The sequence below is a fragment of the Mus pahari genome, chromosome 1 (genome assembly GCF_900095145.1).
Source record: "Mus pahari chromosome 1, PAHARI_EIJ_v1.1, whole genome shotgun sequence".
Lineage (NCBI taxonomy): Eukaryota > Metazoa > Chordata > Mammalia > Rodentia > Muridae > Mus > Mus pahari.
In genome coordinates, this window is record NC_034590.1 from 128,714,923 (window position 1) to 128,732,597 (window position 17,675).

Genomic DNA, 17,675 nt, shown 5'->3' on the forward strand with positions numbered 1-17,675 from the left:
ATGCAAATTGACCCATTCTTATTTCCTTGTCAAGTTCAAGTGGATCAAAGACCTCCACATAAAACCATATATGATGAATCTAATAGAAGAGAAGTGGGAAAGAACCTTGAACACATTGTCACAGTGGAAATTTCCGGAACAGAACACCAATGGCTTGTGCTGTAAGATCACGAATCAACAAATGGGACCTCATAAAATTGAAAAGCTTCTGTAAGGACACTGTCAATAGGACAAAACGGCAACCCAGAGATGGTGAAAAGATTTTTACTAACCTTACATCCCATAGAGGACTAACATCCAAAAGCTACAAAGGACTCAAGAAGTTAGACTCCATAGAACCAAATAAAATGGGGTAGAGAGCTAAACAAAGAATTCTCAGTTAAGGAATCTAGAATGTCTGAGAAATACTTTAAGAAATGTTCAACATCCTTAGTCATCAGGGAATCACAAATCAAAATGACCCTGAGATTCTACCTTACACCAGTCAGAATGGCTAAGACCAAAAACTCAGGTGACAGCAGATGCTGGCGAGGATGTGAAGAAAGAGGAACACTCCTCCTTTGCTGGTGGGATTTCAAGCTGTTAAAACTACCCCAGAAATCAATCCTGTGGTTCCTCAGAAAAATTGGAAATAGTTCTACCTGAAGACCTAGCTATAGCATTCCTGGACATATACCGAAAAGATGTTCCAACATATAACAAGGACACATGCTCCACTATGTTCATAGCAGCCTAATTTATAATGGCCAGAAGTTAGAAATAACCCAAATGTCCCTCAACAGAGGAATGGATACAGAAAATGTGGTACATTTATACAATGTAATACTACTCAGCTATTAAAAACAATGACTTCATAAAATCCCCAGGCAAATAGATGGAACTTGAAAATAATCATCCTGAGTGAAGTAACTCAGTCACAAAAAAACATACATGATATGTACTCATTGATAAGTGGATATTAGCCAAAAAGAAGGTCAGAGTACTCCCGATACAACTCCCAGGCCATATGAAACCCAAGAAGAAAGAAGACCACACCAAAGTGTAGATGCTACAGTCCTACTCAAAAGTGGGAAGAAAATAATCTTGGGAAGTAGAGGGTGAGAGGAGGGGGAGGGAAATTGGGGGCTGGTTCAGAAAAAGGGAAGAGATGGAGGAGAAGTACAGAGGGTCAGGAATTTGAAAGGAGAGTAGCAGTGGGGGAGGGGGAGCTGGGGGTAGCCACTAGAAAGTCCCAGATGCCAGGAACCCAAGATGTTTCCAGGACCCAACAGGGAGGACATTAGCTAAAATATCCAACAAAGTAGAGAAAGAACCTGTAGAGACTATATCCAGTGGACAGGTATAGCCCCCGGTTGAGGAATGGAGCCACCCACCCACATAAAAATATTAACCCAGAATTTCTCCTGTCAGAAGGAAATGCAGGGATAAAGTTTGGAACAGAGACTGTAGGAAAGGCCATCCAGAGATTGCCCCACCTAGGGATCCATTCCATCTGCAGACACCAAACTCAGACACTATTGCTGATGCCAAGAAGTGCTTGCTGACAGGAGCCTGGTATAGCTGTCCTCTGAGAGGCTCTGCCAGAGCCTGATCAATACAGATGTGGATGCATGCAGCTGAACATCAGACTGAGCATGGGGACCCCAATGGAGGAGTTAGGAGAAGGAATAAAAGAGCTGAAGGGGTTTGCAATCCCATATGAAGAACAACAATATCAATTAACTAGACACCCCCCCCAAAAGCTCCCAGGGAATAAACCACCAACCAAAGAGTACACATGAGGGGACCCATGGCTCCAGCTGGATATGCAGCAGAGGATGGCCTTGTCAGGCATCAACGGGAGGGAGCCCTTGGTCCTGTGGAAGCTGGATGACCCAGGGTAGGGGAATGCTAGGGTGGTGAGGTGGGTTGGTGGGTTGGTGGTTGGGGAGTACCCTCATAGAGGCAGCGGGGAGAACGGAGGGGGTGGGGATTTATGGAGGGGAAACTGGGAAGGGAGATAACATAGGAAATGTTAATAAATAAAATAACAAATTAAGAAAAGAAAAAAGAAATGAATAATAATATTGATAACAGACTAGGTCTAGCCATGAACAAAATGTTCTCCCTTGTTAAATTCTAAGTGCTTATGTACTGACTCAAAGAGAACTGATTCAGGGTTTTCTGATCTCACACTTCAGTATTTGTCACCACTTCCTTCAACACATATTCTGCTTAAATTCCTTATAATTCAAGAATTACAAAAAAAAATAACTAGCCATCAACATTAGTTTCAAAGGATTTTCTTATTTTAATAGTTATATACACTGGTGAGCATCCTTGAAAATACACTTGAAATAGTTCACACCTTCTAATATCATTATATGAAACAGACAGTTTAGGATATTTAAAGAACAGAACACTTATTTTGGAGTGAGAAGAATTATTAGCAACACTTCTCTCCCAACCACTCCAAAGATTCTTTCTTCCAAGAACATTATTTACTTGGGAAAAATTACAATTTTAATTTTATAAATAAAAGCTAAATTATATAACAAAAAGGACCACACAAATATTAAGCATCAAAGCTAATATATCAATTGTGCCTGAATCTAACTCCATTATGCATAAGATACACTGGTAATATATGACAATTACTATTTGATATGAACATTACATATTAATGATGTATTAGTATTTAATAAAAACAAAATCTCACCTTTTTGTAGATAGCCATTTTATCAGAATCTAACACAATTATATTCCTTAGCTTTGCATTTATTTCAGTGACTAAAGGTTTCATAATCATCTCAGAATCAAGCCCTAGGGGAATAAAATAATAAATAATTGTCCTGTCTTCTTTAATTTGTTAATATTAAATATATTTTTATGAGATGTTATTACCTTCAATTTTAATTTCAGAAATGTTTTGTTTCTGATCCTGAATAAAAATCTGTAGACAAGATAATTCTGCCAAAAGCTGCAAGGTAATAATATCTTCATTCGTGGGTAGCTTTAAAGCTACAAAACAAAAATCACATTGTAACAACACAAGGAAAAGTTTAGAAATTACCACACTACACTTAGAAGGCAGATAAAATATTACTATAAGTAATCAGATTTACAATTCAAGTATAAGCAAAACTAAATTATTCCCTACTGAATTGAGAACACTATAAAAAACAATTACCTAATGAATACAAAAACAAGCAGGCCAAAGAATGGTCTTAGAGGTGACTAATCCTTTGAAATGGAGAAACCACAATAACTGAATCTTTGAGACACCATCATCATGGAAAGCAGAGGTACTCATTATTCGAAATGATAACAGATAAAGCATCTCTAGTGCAAAGTTGCAAATGCTCCAAAATCAAAGGCTTGTGGAACATCACTATTATACTCAAGAACATTTGGATTTAAGAGCATCTTGAATCCTAATCTGCACTCTGATTAAAGAGAGACCATGATAATACTCAAATGCTGCCAGTTACATTTTTCAAATCTGAAATATCATATACAAACTTTAAACTAAATAATTTCTTATCTAATTTTCCAACTTAAATCTATTATAACATAAGCATCTTTTCTTTAACAGTAATCAGTTTTCTTTATTGCAGTTTTCTAAAATTAACCTGGTATCTAATGAATCATTTTAGATTATTTGTCTAATTAAAAGCAACACCAGAGCCTAAAATTACTGTTTCAATTGGTGACAAAAACAAAAAATTAACTTAAAAGAAATATACCAGGTTTTTTAATGATGTCCCCTTTGTCTTCAGGCTCTGCAGCAGACACTGAGGCAGATTTTTCCCTTAATTCTGGAAGAATATTATTAAGATAATTCATTGTATTCAGAAGTGCTTCAGTATGTAAATGAATATCCAAAGAGGAAAAATTCACCTATGGAACAAAACTGATTTTAGTACTAGGTCAATAAAAATCTGACTTGATGGTTTTTAAAATACCATATATTTTCTAGTATAAAACACATGATTTACCCAGAAGACGCTCTAAAATGTAATAAGGGCACATGCTCTGCTATGTTCACAGCAGCCTTATTTATAATAGCCAGAAGCTGGAAAGAACCCAGATGTCCCTCAACAGAGGAATGGATACAGAAGAAATTGTGGTACATTTACACAATGGAGTACTACTCAGCTATTAAAAACAATGAATTTATGAAATTCTTAGACAAATGGATGGATCTGGAAGATATCATCCTAAGTGAGGTAACCCAATCACAAAAGAACATACATGGTATGCACTCACAGAAGCTCAGAATCCTTCTTAGAAGGGGGAACAAAATACCCATGGAAGGAGTTACAGAGACAAAGTGTGGAGCAGAGACTGAAGAAACGACCTTCCAGAGACTGCACCACTTGGGGATCCATCCCATAAACAACCACCAAACCCAGACCAAGAGCTTGCAGACAGGAGCCTTATATAGCTGCCTCCTGAGGGGCTCTGCCAGTGCCTGGCGACTACAGAAGTGGATGCTCACAATCATCCATTCGACGGAGCACAAGGTCCCCAATGAAGGAGCTAGAATAACCAAGGAGCTGAAGAGGTTTGAAGCTCCATAGGAGGAACATCAAGATGAACTAACCAGTACCCCCAGAGCTCCTTGGTACTAAACCACCAATCAAAAAAACACATGGTGGAACTTGTGACTCTAGCAGAGGATGGCCTAGTCAGTCATCAGTGGGAGGAGAGAACCTAGGTCCTGTGAAGGATCTATGCCCCAGTATAGGGTTATGCCAGGGCCAGGAATGGGAGTGGAAGGATTGGGGAGCAGGGGGAGAAGGGAGGGGATAGGGGATTTTCAGAGGGGAAAACCAGGAAAGGAGATACTATTTGAAATGTAAATAAAGAAAATATCTAATAAAATAAAATAAAATACTCAGCTTTATTCTCAAGGATCTTATGATTTCAATTATAAAATAACTATTGGTAAAACATCTAGACACAGGAATACAGTATCTAATTTTAAATAAATAATTATATAGTCATACCTTAATAAGTTGTAAAACATTGTTATAGGTACTATTCAAATTTGGTGCATTTTTTTCAACCTACCCAAAAAGAAAATGTATCAGTTAGGACATGTTAGAAATGCATGATATATATATATATATATATATATATATATATATATATATATATATATACATACATACACACACACAATTGCTTGATAGGGGTAAAATTCTCAAGATTTGTACACTATACATAAATTAATCATAAGTGACAGTGAATATCATGTTTTATACTTGTATATATATATATATATACATACATACATATATAAAATGGTCTGCAAACTGATAATATTGAAAAGGGCACAATTTATTCTTTTTGAATAGTGATCCATTCAATATGCATATAACACAATTGCTTTATTCATTTTCTTTAGATTTCGTACATTCTAAAATCTGATACAATTTTAATAGCAAAAAAATTTAAAAATCTCCACTAAGTACAATAAAACTATTTTGGCAAAATTCATTTCAAAATAATTATGAAAGCATCAGAAGGGCAAAATAAAGAGTAATTCATAAATAGACCACAGCACATACAGAAGATTAATAAAAATTTTTTAAAAATAGTATTTAATATATATTAGTATACTGTAGCTGTCTTCAGACACCCCGGAAGAGGGCATCAGATCCCATTATACATGGATGTGAGCCACTGTGTGGCTGTGGGGAACTGAACTCAGGAGTCAGTTCTCTTAACCACTGAGCCATCTCTCTAGTCCCCACTCCCAACCCCCTTTTTAAAAATATTAATTTCACAAAATTTTAAAACAGGTATTATGAATCATCATAAAGGACACTTAAAAAGCAAGTAACTACATTGCTACAGTGGCCTAGTCAGTCATCTACAGTGGTAGAAATGAAGTGAATTCACCCTCTTGTCCCGCTCAGTAAGGCATTTTATCAACTCTAAACATTTGGTTCTTTTTCAATACTCCAGTAGGAAAAGTCAACCTAGAGGGCATTTTTTCTTGGAACACAAGGAACTTACTTTGCTATATTAAGTATTTGTAAATCAAGACCACATGACAATAATGACAAAACAAAAAGAACCTTAGAGGAAGTGACAAGGTTATGTTAAGAGTGTGGATTACGTATGCTAAATTTTGAATTTCAATAGGACATCTACATGCCTATGAAGTGAGATCAAAACTACTTACCTTCATGAATTCCAATGTTAACAAATCTTCCATTGTGTTATCCAGGGTCGTGATCAAATAAACTGGTTTTTTGTTTTCATCTAAAAATAATTTAACAATTATTTCTTGGTGGGAAAATTAACTGAAGATAAATTAGTAATTATGATTGAAAATTATTTCCCTAGATTCTCCTCAATAAGGTCCCTTCTTTGTTTTTTAAACTCAAAAAATTTCATTCTCCATACAATGTACTCTTCTTCTGTACTTTAACACTAAAGTCTTAAGCCTGTAACAAAAACAAGCAAGCTGTTAAAGAACCAAAGTAATTTTTAGGGCATGAAGAATTCTAGTATTGAGTCATAACTATGCCTTGAAAGAAAACAGTGAGTATCTCTGAAAACACTAGTTGTTGAAATGGATCAAAAAAATGTTATTTTCTATATACCAGATAGAAATCAGTCTTAGCACTATAAAATAATTACTAGTTTTATTATTTTAATGAACTAGTTTTGATCTAATTCAAAACTAAAGATTCTATGAGAACTTCTAGGGAAGAGGTATCTGTGTAGCCTTTAAAACGTCATTATCAAATTACAGCTGTTGAAAGTCAGCATGTAGAGACTTAGATAAAGAACCACTACATAGATAAAGAACTAATTACCATGGTCTTGCAGAGAAAACAGAACAGTGTGCATGCATACCATCCTTCAAACCTAAAAGCTTAAGAGTATATGAACCAGTTTTCTATCTTAGGTACTACTCACTACAGTTTTCAACCGTAAAGAAGATCCACACTTCATTTACACATAATTTTGGCATAACAGAACAAAATTTAACATCTTCTACATGTGATGATCTTTGTGTGACTAAGGGATAACTATAACATGGTTCATCACACTCACGTTTGTGTGACTAAGAGATAATTGTAGTATAATTACACAAATACAAATACACAACTGTGACAATCTACCACACTCAAGTTTGAGAGACAGAGAGATAACTGTGACACAGTCTACCACACTCAAGTTCCCACAGGCCAGAAAACAAGTAGACTGTGAAACTGTACCATCACCTCTGACTTAATTTTAGGTTAAACTACTTAATTTGATATATGATTTATAAAAGAACTTAGCAGATGTCACTCACCAAAGAAGTTAGGACAAATTAGCACATGAACGGATTCTCTGCATCATATGTCATTAGAAAAATTCAAACTGCCATTACATAACTATTAGAAGGACTTAAGTCTGGACACTAACAAGATGTGACAAGTAAAGAACAACACACGCTCTTAGTTATTACCAGCAGAAATGAAAAAGTGACATATCCCAGAAAGTGTTTAAAGATTCAATACAAACGTTACATACTTCACATATAATCTAGAGGTTATGCTCATTATTTACCCAAAGAAAGGGGCATCTTGGCTCTATTCAAAAGTTTGTATATAGATATTTATAGCATCTTTATTAATAACTGCCAAAACCCAGAAGAAATCAAAATGTTGTTTATGAAGTTAGTGGATAGGCAACCAATAATGTTTCTACTAGACAAAGGAGCATGATTTATTGATCAACAGTAACTAGCTGTTAGGCTATGAAAAGCAAGGAGAAACTTAAATATAAAACGTAAAAGAAGTCACCCTTAAAAAGGATGTACACTGTTTATTCCAGTAAGATATGCAATACAAAGGTAAAGCATGGATGGCAGGGAGATGATCTTAAGCTGGTAGTACAGCAGAATGAGTCAAGGACTGCAGTATTCAGGGTTTTTCTAAACACATACAAAAGTTTAATACAAATGCTTAAATCTAATGTAAGTAATGAATTTCAGATGACAAAGTGAATATGTTCATCAACTTTTACAAACATATCATACTGTTAGGGAAGCTAATAAGTGACTAGACAGACCTAGAAAAGATTTATTCAAAGAAGTAATCCAAACGCAGAAAGACAAATGCCTCTCTCATCTTTAGTTCCTAGCTCCAAATAATGAGATTTAAGTGCAGATACAATCCCTCATTAAAGAAATTTCTCTTTGTAGCAAATGTAGACCAACAAAGAAGAGAATCACAAAATAGAAATCAATAGATTGACATGAAAGCTCCTGCATCTATGGTTCAGAGAGCATCACAGAAGAGAGAGCAGCAAGATTGTAAGAGCCAGGTAGTCTGCTGTGAAACTATAAAAATGGCTGCATACACAGGACTAGAACAGTGGGAGTAACAATAGACATGCTAATATGGAATAGGGAATGTTTCACAATGTCCTATGGTAAGACAAAAAAACCCATAGGCTACTAATGACTGCTCAGAGAGGTAGAATTAGCCTCTCCCAGGAACAATTGCCCATACTGGTTATTCAATAAAAATATTAAGCCCTGAAGTCATATATAGACAACAGACTCAACAAATTATATATTTGTGTATTCACACAGAGGTAATATTCAAAGAAAGAGAAGTGCTATTGATTTAAGAGTGGAGGATTTGTGGGAGGGGTTGAAGGGGAAAGGAAAAGGGTAAATGATATAATCAAATTTTAAATAAAAAATGTACTGAGGAAAGAAAATAGACTAACATAAATTTAAAGGTAATATCCTTGGACTTTTTAACTTTTAAAATATAAATATATTGACTCAAAGTCTAAGGAACAGAAAATTCCTTAGCAGGTAATAAAATTATGAAAATAATGTACATATTTTAATAGTCTTACCTAAATATTCTGGACATTTTAACCATAATTCTTTCAAAAAGGCACTTCCTTTCAAGTCAAATGTTCTAATCTCAACTTCTGTTCCCAATCCTAAAGCACCCATTTCCAGCACAGGTAGTTCACAGTCTCCCACAAGGTGATAGAACTGAATGGACACCTGCAGAAGAAAGGCAAAGTACACAGGTCCATATGTAATAACAATATATAAATACAGAAGATGTATTATGTAGTATATTACAAAATTTAATATTGATTTTATATTCCCCCACACATATAAAGCATACTTACAGTATAGAATCAAAAAAGCATGTACTGAAAAACTGCCCACAATATACCACTTAAACACTAATTGTTAAGTAAGATAGATAATCCTTTAAAAAGAAATGGAAAAAAACCATACACCAAGTCTCCATATGCCTTGGGCAATGTGTATTAGCAAGAAGACTATTTGAGTAAACTGTACAAAGTATAAATGACAATTCACATAGCCCACATTTAATGTAACTTACCTCTGCTACTTCAAATCTCATTCTAAGTTGAATAAAATTCATCAAACAATCTTTCTTTTGTAATTTTTTCTGTTGAGTACATTTATCTCTACATGATACTTGAGCACACTCTTCCAAGGGACTACATGGTGCATCAAAAAATTCCTCCTCTGAGTCTAAATTTCATGAAATATTTTGTTTTAGTCAACAATAGAAATAACATATGCTTGAGATTTTTATAATTTTTCTGTAATAAATGTAAGCATTAAAATGCTATGGGTATATATTAAAAGTTGAACACAAAAACTTAGAAAAAGAATACAGAAATTACTTTTAAATAAATTTAACATTGCAAGGATAAAATGTATAAAAATAAAATATTTTATATTTAGCTTAAAGCCAATTTCTTTTTTTTAATTAGATATTTTCTTTATTTACATTTCAAATGTTATCCCCTTTCCTAGTTTCCCCTCTGAAAATTCCCTATCCTCTCCACCCTTCCCCTGCTCCCCAACCCACCCACTCCCGCTTCCTGGCCCAGGTATTCCCCTATACTGGGCATAGAGCCTTCACAGGACCAAGGGCCTCTCTTCCCATTGATGACGGACTAGGCTATCCTCTGCTACATATGCAGCTAGAGCCATGATTGTCTCTTCGTGTGTTTTCTTTGATTGGTGGTTTAGTCCCAGGAAGCTCTAGGGTTACTGTTTAGTTCATATTGCTGTTCCTCCTAGGGGGCTGCAAACCCCTTTAGCTCCTTGGGTATTTTCTCTAGCTCCTTCATTGGGGACCCTGTGCTCCGTCTAATGGATGACTGAAAACACACGAAACTCAAGAAGGAAGACCAAGGTGTGGACACTTCGATTCTTTTTAGAAAGGGGAACAAAATACACATGGAAGGAGTTATAGAGACAAAGTTCAGAGCAGAGACTGAAGGCATGACTATCCAGAAACTGCCCCACCTGGGGATCCATCCCATAAACAACCACAAAACCCAGACACTATCGAAGATGCCAACAAGAGCTTGCTGACAGAACCCTGATATAGCTGTCTCCTGAGAGGCTCTGCCAGTGCCTGACTAATAGAGAAGTAGATGCTCACAGTCATCCATTAAAACCAATTTCTTAAGATTCATTTTTATTGATTTTATGCATATGTATCTGTTGGCAGCATATGAATGAAGGGGACCATGGAGTGAATAAAGGCCACAGACTCCCTTGAGCTGGAGTGTGAGGCAGTAGAGAGCTGCCCCCATGTGGGTGCTGCAAACTGAACTATAATCTTAACTAATGAGCTCTCTCTCCCAACTCAAAAAAAAAAAAATCAACTTTTAAAAAAGAATTAGTATATTTCAAAGTTAGATAAAAAATGTTTATAGCAGAAAACAATACCTGTGATTGTGTACAATATGAATACTACAAGTACCATGCTCACTGAATTTGGACAGTATAACAGAGCTTAGTTTCAAACTCTGCAATATTAGCACAGAGCCCAGGGCCAGAAATGTTAATAAAGCACCCCTTTAACTACAGCTTGATTTAGTGTAATTTAAGTTAGGTGTAATTAGCCATGGTCTGAAAATAGTACATGAAAAATCTAACTAATCAACTACTTAAAAAAATCAAAACAGTTTTTAATTGAGTAACATGAGGAGTTCTCATACTCCCTGCCCCAAACGTGACTTATCCATGAGTCAGTAGATTTACTATGGGCTAAAAAGGAGAAGCTTCCTTTTGATGTTTAGCATTTACAGGCTTGCTGGAAGGAACTAACCATAGACAGTGGTAAAGGTAGAAAAATGAATTAATGTGAACTGAGAAGAACCAACACAAGACCGTGGTTGTCCATGTGACCTAAGGAGGTTCATATATTCACAGTCTTCTTTACAAAGGAGGGGAAGATGAGGACTGTAACAACAATTTTAGGGAAGAGTGGGTTCAGACACTGTCTAGGAAAGTTCTTTGAGAATGAAATGTACCATATTGATTAATCATTGCCTGTGTGCAAATTCAGCACAGAGGCGGTGACATTCTTTAAACTTTCCCTATAGGCAAGGGTTAATGAGAATTTAGGAAGAAACTATTGTTAGCTGCTGATAACTTGTTTTCTTTAGCAGGTTAGGCTGTGTTATCTTACTTAAAGCCTTTTCTATCACATCTACAAGGACTTTTAAGTGAGCAGGCTGCCATAGTCCCCTCTGAATTTATATTAAAATTTTAGGATCTAAAACTGAAAGTTATTAAACAACTTAGTCATACTACTGGAAGAAGATAGCTCCTGGGAAGGCAAAGTCATTCTTTATGGACATGGCCCCTGCCAGGCTGTTCAAGTCTCAAAAGGATAACTATACTCACATGTACATGTGTTTCTCTATTTGGACTCTGGGGTTATTAGTACCATTGAAAGGGGGGCATAAGTCAGAGAGACACAGAATGCTAAGATCTAGGGGGAGTTAAAATTAGTGGTGGATGGATATGATGAAAACACTATGTAAATGTATGAAACGTTCAAAGAAGAAAAAGTGTCTAAAATGAAATTAGTAAAACACAAACACACTAAAGTGAAGTATATCCCTAATTAACTAACCCTGTTAGATCATATAACCTCAGACTTAACATCTCTCTGCTTACCACATACACATGTTCTCTGAAAACAAGAGAATACAACATTTTCTCTGTTAGTCTTCTCTAAAGTCTTGAAAACATAGAAATATCTTTTTTCTAACATGGCCATTAAAAAAAAAGATACTTGATAGTAAGAAATTTTAAAAATTAAAAATAAGTTTTATATGTAAATGCAGATGCTAAATTTGATTTTTTTCCCTTAAAAATAGAAATAAAAGGCTCACTATCTCAAATTTCTTTAAGTAATACATTTTAAATTAGGCATCCACAAACTTTCTTTTTTTTCAATCCTAAACTCAATAATGACTTCTGTTAGGGATTCTTGGATTAAAATTAGAACTTATTCTTGTCAAAGTGATTCCACTACAAATGTAACTTTAAAGAATATTTATATTATTTAAAGAATTTGGGTAAAAATGTCTCAGCAATTTAGGAACACTGCTGCTGCCTGGCTCTTTCTGTATTTCCAATGATGCTTGTCATCTTGCATGAGGATGCTATTGTGATGGTTAGTTTACAACAGCATAAACATAAACTTCTTTTTACATGAATTTTAAAACACACATAGGAAATTACCTTTGAACTGATGTCTTCCTCTATAATATAGGCATTCTTTTTAAAAAACATAATATTTTTAATTATTTAAAAAATATTGAGGATTTTAGACAATATATTTTGATCATATTCACTGTCCCTCCCCAAATTCTTCCTAGACCCACCCACACACTGACTTTGTGGTTTTTGTTTTTTTCTTCCTCATCACTGCCAATGTGCTGCCTTCCCCTGAAGCATGGTCAGGCTTTAGACAAGCTTGCTGACTTTACTTTGCATGATAACCTCACCTCCATCTGCCGTTCTTTCCAAGTCACCTTTCTCAACTTGGCTCTCTCAGCCTAGAAGCCCAACTTTTTTTTTTTTTTTTTTGTTATGGATGGTTGTGAGCCACCATGTGGTTGCTGGGATTTGAACTCAGGACCTTTGGAAGAGCAGTCGGTGCTCTTAACCACTGAGCCATCTCACCAGCCCCGAAGCCCAACTTTTAATTACTTCTTTGAATGATTCATTTCTGATTGTCTCCCATGTATACACGACATAAATTTTAATACCTTTACTGATGTTTCTCTTATTAATTATCCTTTATAGAGAAAAGAAGGTTAAAAGAAAAAGATGTTTATAGTCATTTGAAGAAAACATCCCTGAAAATGTTTACTTCAATTAGGCATATGCAATAGAAAAGATTCTATTAAGCAGTTTCATTTTACCATCTTCAGTAACAGGCTGTTCCAATAAAGGGATTAACTTCTGAGAAATGTGTGATACTGGCAAAGTAGATGCTTGAATCTGAAACAAAAGTAACTCATTGTCAATTAGAACGCAGACCTTTTATTCAAATTTATATGATAATCCTCACAAAAAGCTACACAATTCAAACCATGTTAAAAGAAAACAGGTTCAAAGTAAGAAAATTAATAATAAAGTATATGAAAGTTCAAGTGCTTTTGAGTGGCTGGAGTTGTAGCTCAGTTGGTAGAGAGTGCTTGCTGAGAAATTCTGGATTTGACTCTCCTTCCAGCACCTCACTTCCCCTGACCCTGACACCACACCAAGGTAGTCATTGGAGATCATGGGATTAATCCTAAGACTTGAAGATGAAGCAGAATGATAACAAAACTGTCATCTTTGGCTCAGTCTAAAAAGAGGAAGAAGTGGTTTTATAGAGGTAATATGCTCAAAGTATAGTATATACTTTCATGAAAATATCTCTATAATAATTATTTTTTAAAGTGAGTACTTTTATAAGTTTGATGGTAAGTATAATCATGGAACTCCTATAGTAAATTCCTTAGGGATCTGTAAGGATTTTGAGATCTATTTTAACTTGGCAATTTACTAGGTCCAGAAACCAGCTCCAGGACATCACTGAGAAACAAGCTTAAAGCCTGATATTAAGGCCTCTAGACCTGAGGAGTGTGCACTGTTACTTTAGTTTTTAATTATATTTTGGCAAATACACTGTTTTGTGGAAATTAACTAATAAAAAAATCATTTAATACAGTTCAAACAAAACTGACTTGAGAGGCAAGGCAGACAGATCTCTAGAGGTTCCAGGACAGCCAAGGTTGCCTTGTGAAACTCTGTCTCCAAGAAAAGTAAATCAAAATAAATAACACAACTGAATCTTTCACCAATACTATGAAATAAAACATTAATATCTCTGACCTAGAAGAATCTTATATTTTTTGTTGATCATATTCCCTAACATCACCAACTATAACACTGCTTTTATTTGGTGGTTTATACTTAACCTCCTATAAAAAGACTTTCTAAACAGTACAATCCTTTCTATATGTCAGAAAAGGAAACTACTCCTACATAAACTTTTCTATGGCATTCTAATTTAAAAATCCCTCCATACAGTTTCTTCAAGAGATTAAAACATCCCATCCTGCAGAAAGCTCCTTAAGCAGGAAAGCAGAAACTGAAAATATCTTCAGGAAGTTGCTGAATCTGACCAGAATCACTATGCTCCTCCCAGCCACAGTAAGCAATAAAAGCTGAGAGTCCTCCTCAGGCTGAATGAAACCAAGCTGCAAAGACTCCTCCCATACAAGACAAGCTGCAAAGACTCTGAGACTAGACCAGCTGCCTGAAAAAAGCAGAGAATATCTGAGCTACCTAGAAGAGGTTAAGTCCACCTGAGGCACCTGGAAAGAACATTCTCCAACCTGTTAGCTGCCTGTAGGCTTTACAGTGTGCTCCAGAATCCTGCCTTTATGAGCTGTCATCCCTGCTGGGGTTGACTTTGGTGAGTAATTTCTGCTCCTGTAAATAACCTTCCTCAAGTTGCTTTAGGTAATGGTATTCATCACAGCGATTATAACCCTAAGACAGGATTGCTTTGCTTTCCTATCATCTGTGTGTCCCTCAGGAGAGTCCTTTGAGTTCACAATGTAGCTGACTGGCACAAGGGGGCTAGCTTTCAGCTTATCAGCTTTGGACATGTCTTCTTCATAAAGCTTAATAACTTCCAAGATTTTACTTAAAGTGAGAAACATGAGTATCATTTATTTGAATACTTTGAGGCCATGATATGGTTAATGGTTGGGATTAAAAACCCTTTCCCAACAAACCTTATGAGGCTAACATTACTCTTTAAGATGGTACATATAGAAAGTAGGACCCAATATCTGTCATGAACAAACACAAAGCCTCAATGCCTGTAACATATAAGCTGAGCCATTCCAATATGCAATGTAAAATGCTTCAAAATCCACAAGTTTCTGAAGATAAAAACAGCCCTACCTGTGGAACATTCTGTATCTGTCTCATGTAATATATCACAGTCAAAATTCAGCCACACTAAGACATTGCATAAAATTACATTCAGGCATATAAAATATGGATATAAAGCATATTTGAATTCTATGTTTTGTCCCTGGGCCTAAATCTAAAATATCTCATTAGATATATGTAATATTCCAAAATGAAAAATATAAAAACTAAAGTTTAAAGCACTTCTAGTCACAAGTTCTTCAGACAAGGTACACTTACATTTATCTAAAAATATAGTATCTGAATTGGTCTGAAATTAAAATTGTCTGTATTCTTCTTAGTAACTGACAATGCATAAGCTAGTAAAGATTTTTACATTTGATGGGGTATATTCACCATATACATTATGGAAGATGGAAAATATTATTATATTCTCATAGACATATATTATATATATATGTTTTTCAGTCCCTATGTATCCTTTCCCATACACCTCACCCTCCCTCTAGTCACCTTCCTCTTCTTGAAATCGTGAACCTTTTGAGCAAGGATATGAAACTGTAGAGATTTCTGATTTAAGCCACAGAACATATTTTCTCACTATTCTGGTAAAGATTAAGGTATTCTAAAATGAGTTTTTTGAAGCATTTACTTTCAGCTTGCAGAGAGCTTTCTTACTGCATTGTCACTTGGGCATTGCTATGTGCAGATGTATCTCTGATGTCTCTTTTAATTCCAAATTCCTTTCTATGAAGTTACCAATCAGTCCCAAATTAGTGTCTACCCTAAGAGTCTTTGAACTTAATCACTGTATTAGAGACCTACTTCCAAAATAGACATAATCTAAGGTATAGACATAGGGGTTAAGGCTCCATATATAAATTTAGAGGGGACACAATTAGGACCTAAACAGTATGAACATACCTAACAAAATATATGTAGTAAATGTATGTTTAGTGATTACTAAATACAAACAAAACAATAGTAATAAGATTTCTATTCTCAATAATATTATTGAGTAGATAGTTTAGCACTATCCTTAATACACCCCTGAAGATTTAGATGGAAATTGACAACCTGTTATAAAACTAAAATCATAAAAGCTATTTGAAAACAAAGAAACCTCAAAATCTTTTTTTTTAATTTTCTTTATTTACATTTCAAATGCTATCCCGAAAGTTCCCTATACGCCCCCCCCCCGCCCCTGCTCCCCTATCCACCCACTCCCACTACTTGGCCCTAGAAACCTCAAAATCTTACCCAACCTATTTAAAGTTCTTACTATGAAACCATTATGTAATTATGACTGAATGCTACTGGAAAAAGGATATAAATGGAAAAGGTAGACATAGTAATCACAAAAAACACAAAACAACAACAACAAAAAAACCAAACAAACAAAAAACACAGAAACAGACACATACATATATTTTTAACATATAGAAAACTATATAGTTTTCAAAAATGAAACTGAGGGCTGGATAGATGGCTCAGCAGTTAAGAGTACAAACTGCTCTTACAGAGGTTCTGAGTTCAATTCCCAGCAACCACATGGTGGCTCACAACCATCTGTAATGGGACCCAACGCCCTTTTCTGGTGTGTTTGAAGACAGCTACAGTGTACTCATGTACATAAAATAAATACAAAGGTCTTTTTTAGAAAAAGAAAGAAAGAAACTGACATAATTAGAAAGACATGTAAAAATAGACTGAATACGTAAAGGTTACATTACGAACATTAGCATAAAATTCGGATACACTTCAAAAGCAACTCTAAAAAAGACTACTAAATGTTTAGAAAACACAGGATAAAATTTTCAACTTTATTATTAGATAAATATTTCAGAGATATCACATTAAAAAGCTTCATCCAAAAAGAAAATAATAAAACTTATTTGATCAAAACTCAAAACATATGCCCTTCAACAGAGTTAATTAAGAAAACAGGAAGCTCAAGAGCACAGTAGGCACAATACTGTAAACCAGTGAGGAGATCAGGGTAAAGAGGACAGAGTGCCAGCAGTTCACTGTCAACTGGGGTGGAAAGCAGGCCTTTCCAGACTAGTGCTGCTATTTTTTTCAAATTGTAAATTATTTGAAAAGAAGAAAATTTAATGATATTTGAATAATCCAAGGGTTTAAAAAGTAAAGAAAAATAAGTTTAGATATTTTGTTTCTTAAAGTATTTTGGAAAGAGAAAAATACATAATATATAGTCATGAAGTCAAAGGTGTGAAAAAAACTGACTGTATAAATTAAACCTTCATGCATAGTAAAACTAACTGAAAAAATGAACTAAAAATCAAATGTGAAAAATTACAAATGACCAATAAATTTCCATAATTAAAAAACCATAATGCATACATATATTTCATAATAGTAACAGTTCAAAAAAGTAAAATTTAAGCAGTCATTAGCTTTAGGCAAA

The 17,675-nt window shown here is 34.9% G+C and overlaps 1 protein-coding gene across 4 annotated transcripts in view; it reads right to left on the bottom strand.

The window, feature by feature from the left end:
* The window catches only part of Vps13a (vacuolar protein sorting 13 homolog A), a 197,325-nt gene that overhangs the window by 115,984 nt on the left and 63,666 nt on the right, over positions 1 to 17,675 (bottom strand). For all 4 annotated transcript variants that reach the window (XM_029542348.1, XM_021191562.2, XM_029542349.1 and 1 more), the window contains exons 24-31: positions 13,237 to 13,315; positions 9,372 to 9,526; positions 8,863 to 9,019; positions 6,176 to 6,255; positions 4,992 to 5,051; positions 3,726 to 3,879; positions 2,884 to 3,000; positions 2,699 to 2,802 (exon numbers count right to left, since the gene is read on the bottom strand). In XM_029542348.1, the coding sequence (XP_029398208.1) occupies positions 2,699 to 2,802; positions 2,884 to 3,000; positions 3,726 to 3,879; positions 4,992 to 5,051; positions 6,176 to 6,255; positions 8,863 to 9,019; positions 9,372 to 9,526; positions 13,237 to 13,315 (906 nt within the window). The remainder of the gene's footprint in view (positions 1 to 2,698; positions 2,803 to 2,883; positions 3,001 to 3,725; positions 3,880 to 4,991; positions 5,052 to 6,175; positions 6,256 to 8,862; positions 9,020 to 9,371; positions 9,527 to 13,236; positions 13,316 to 17,675) is intronic.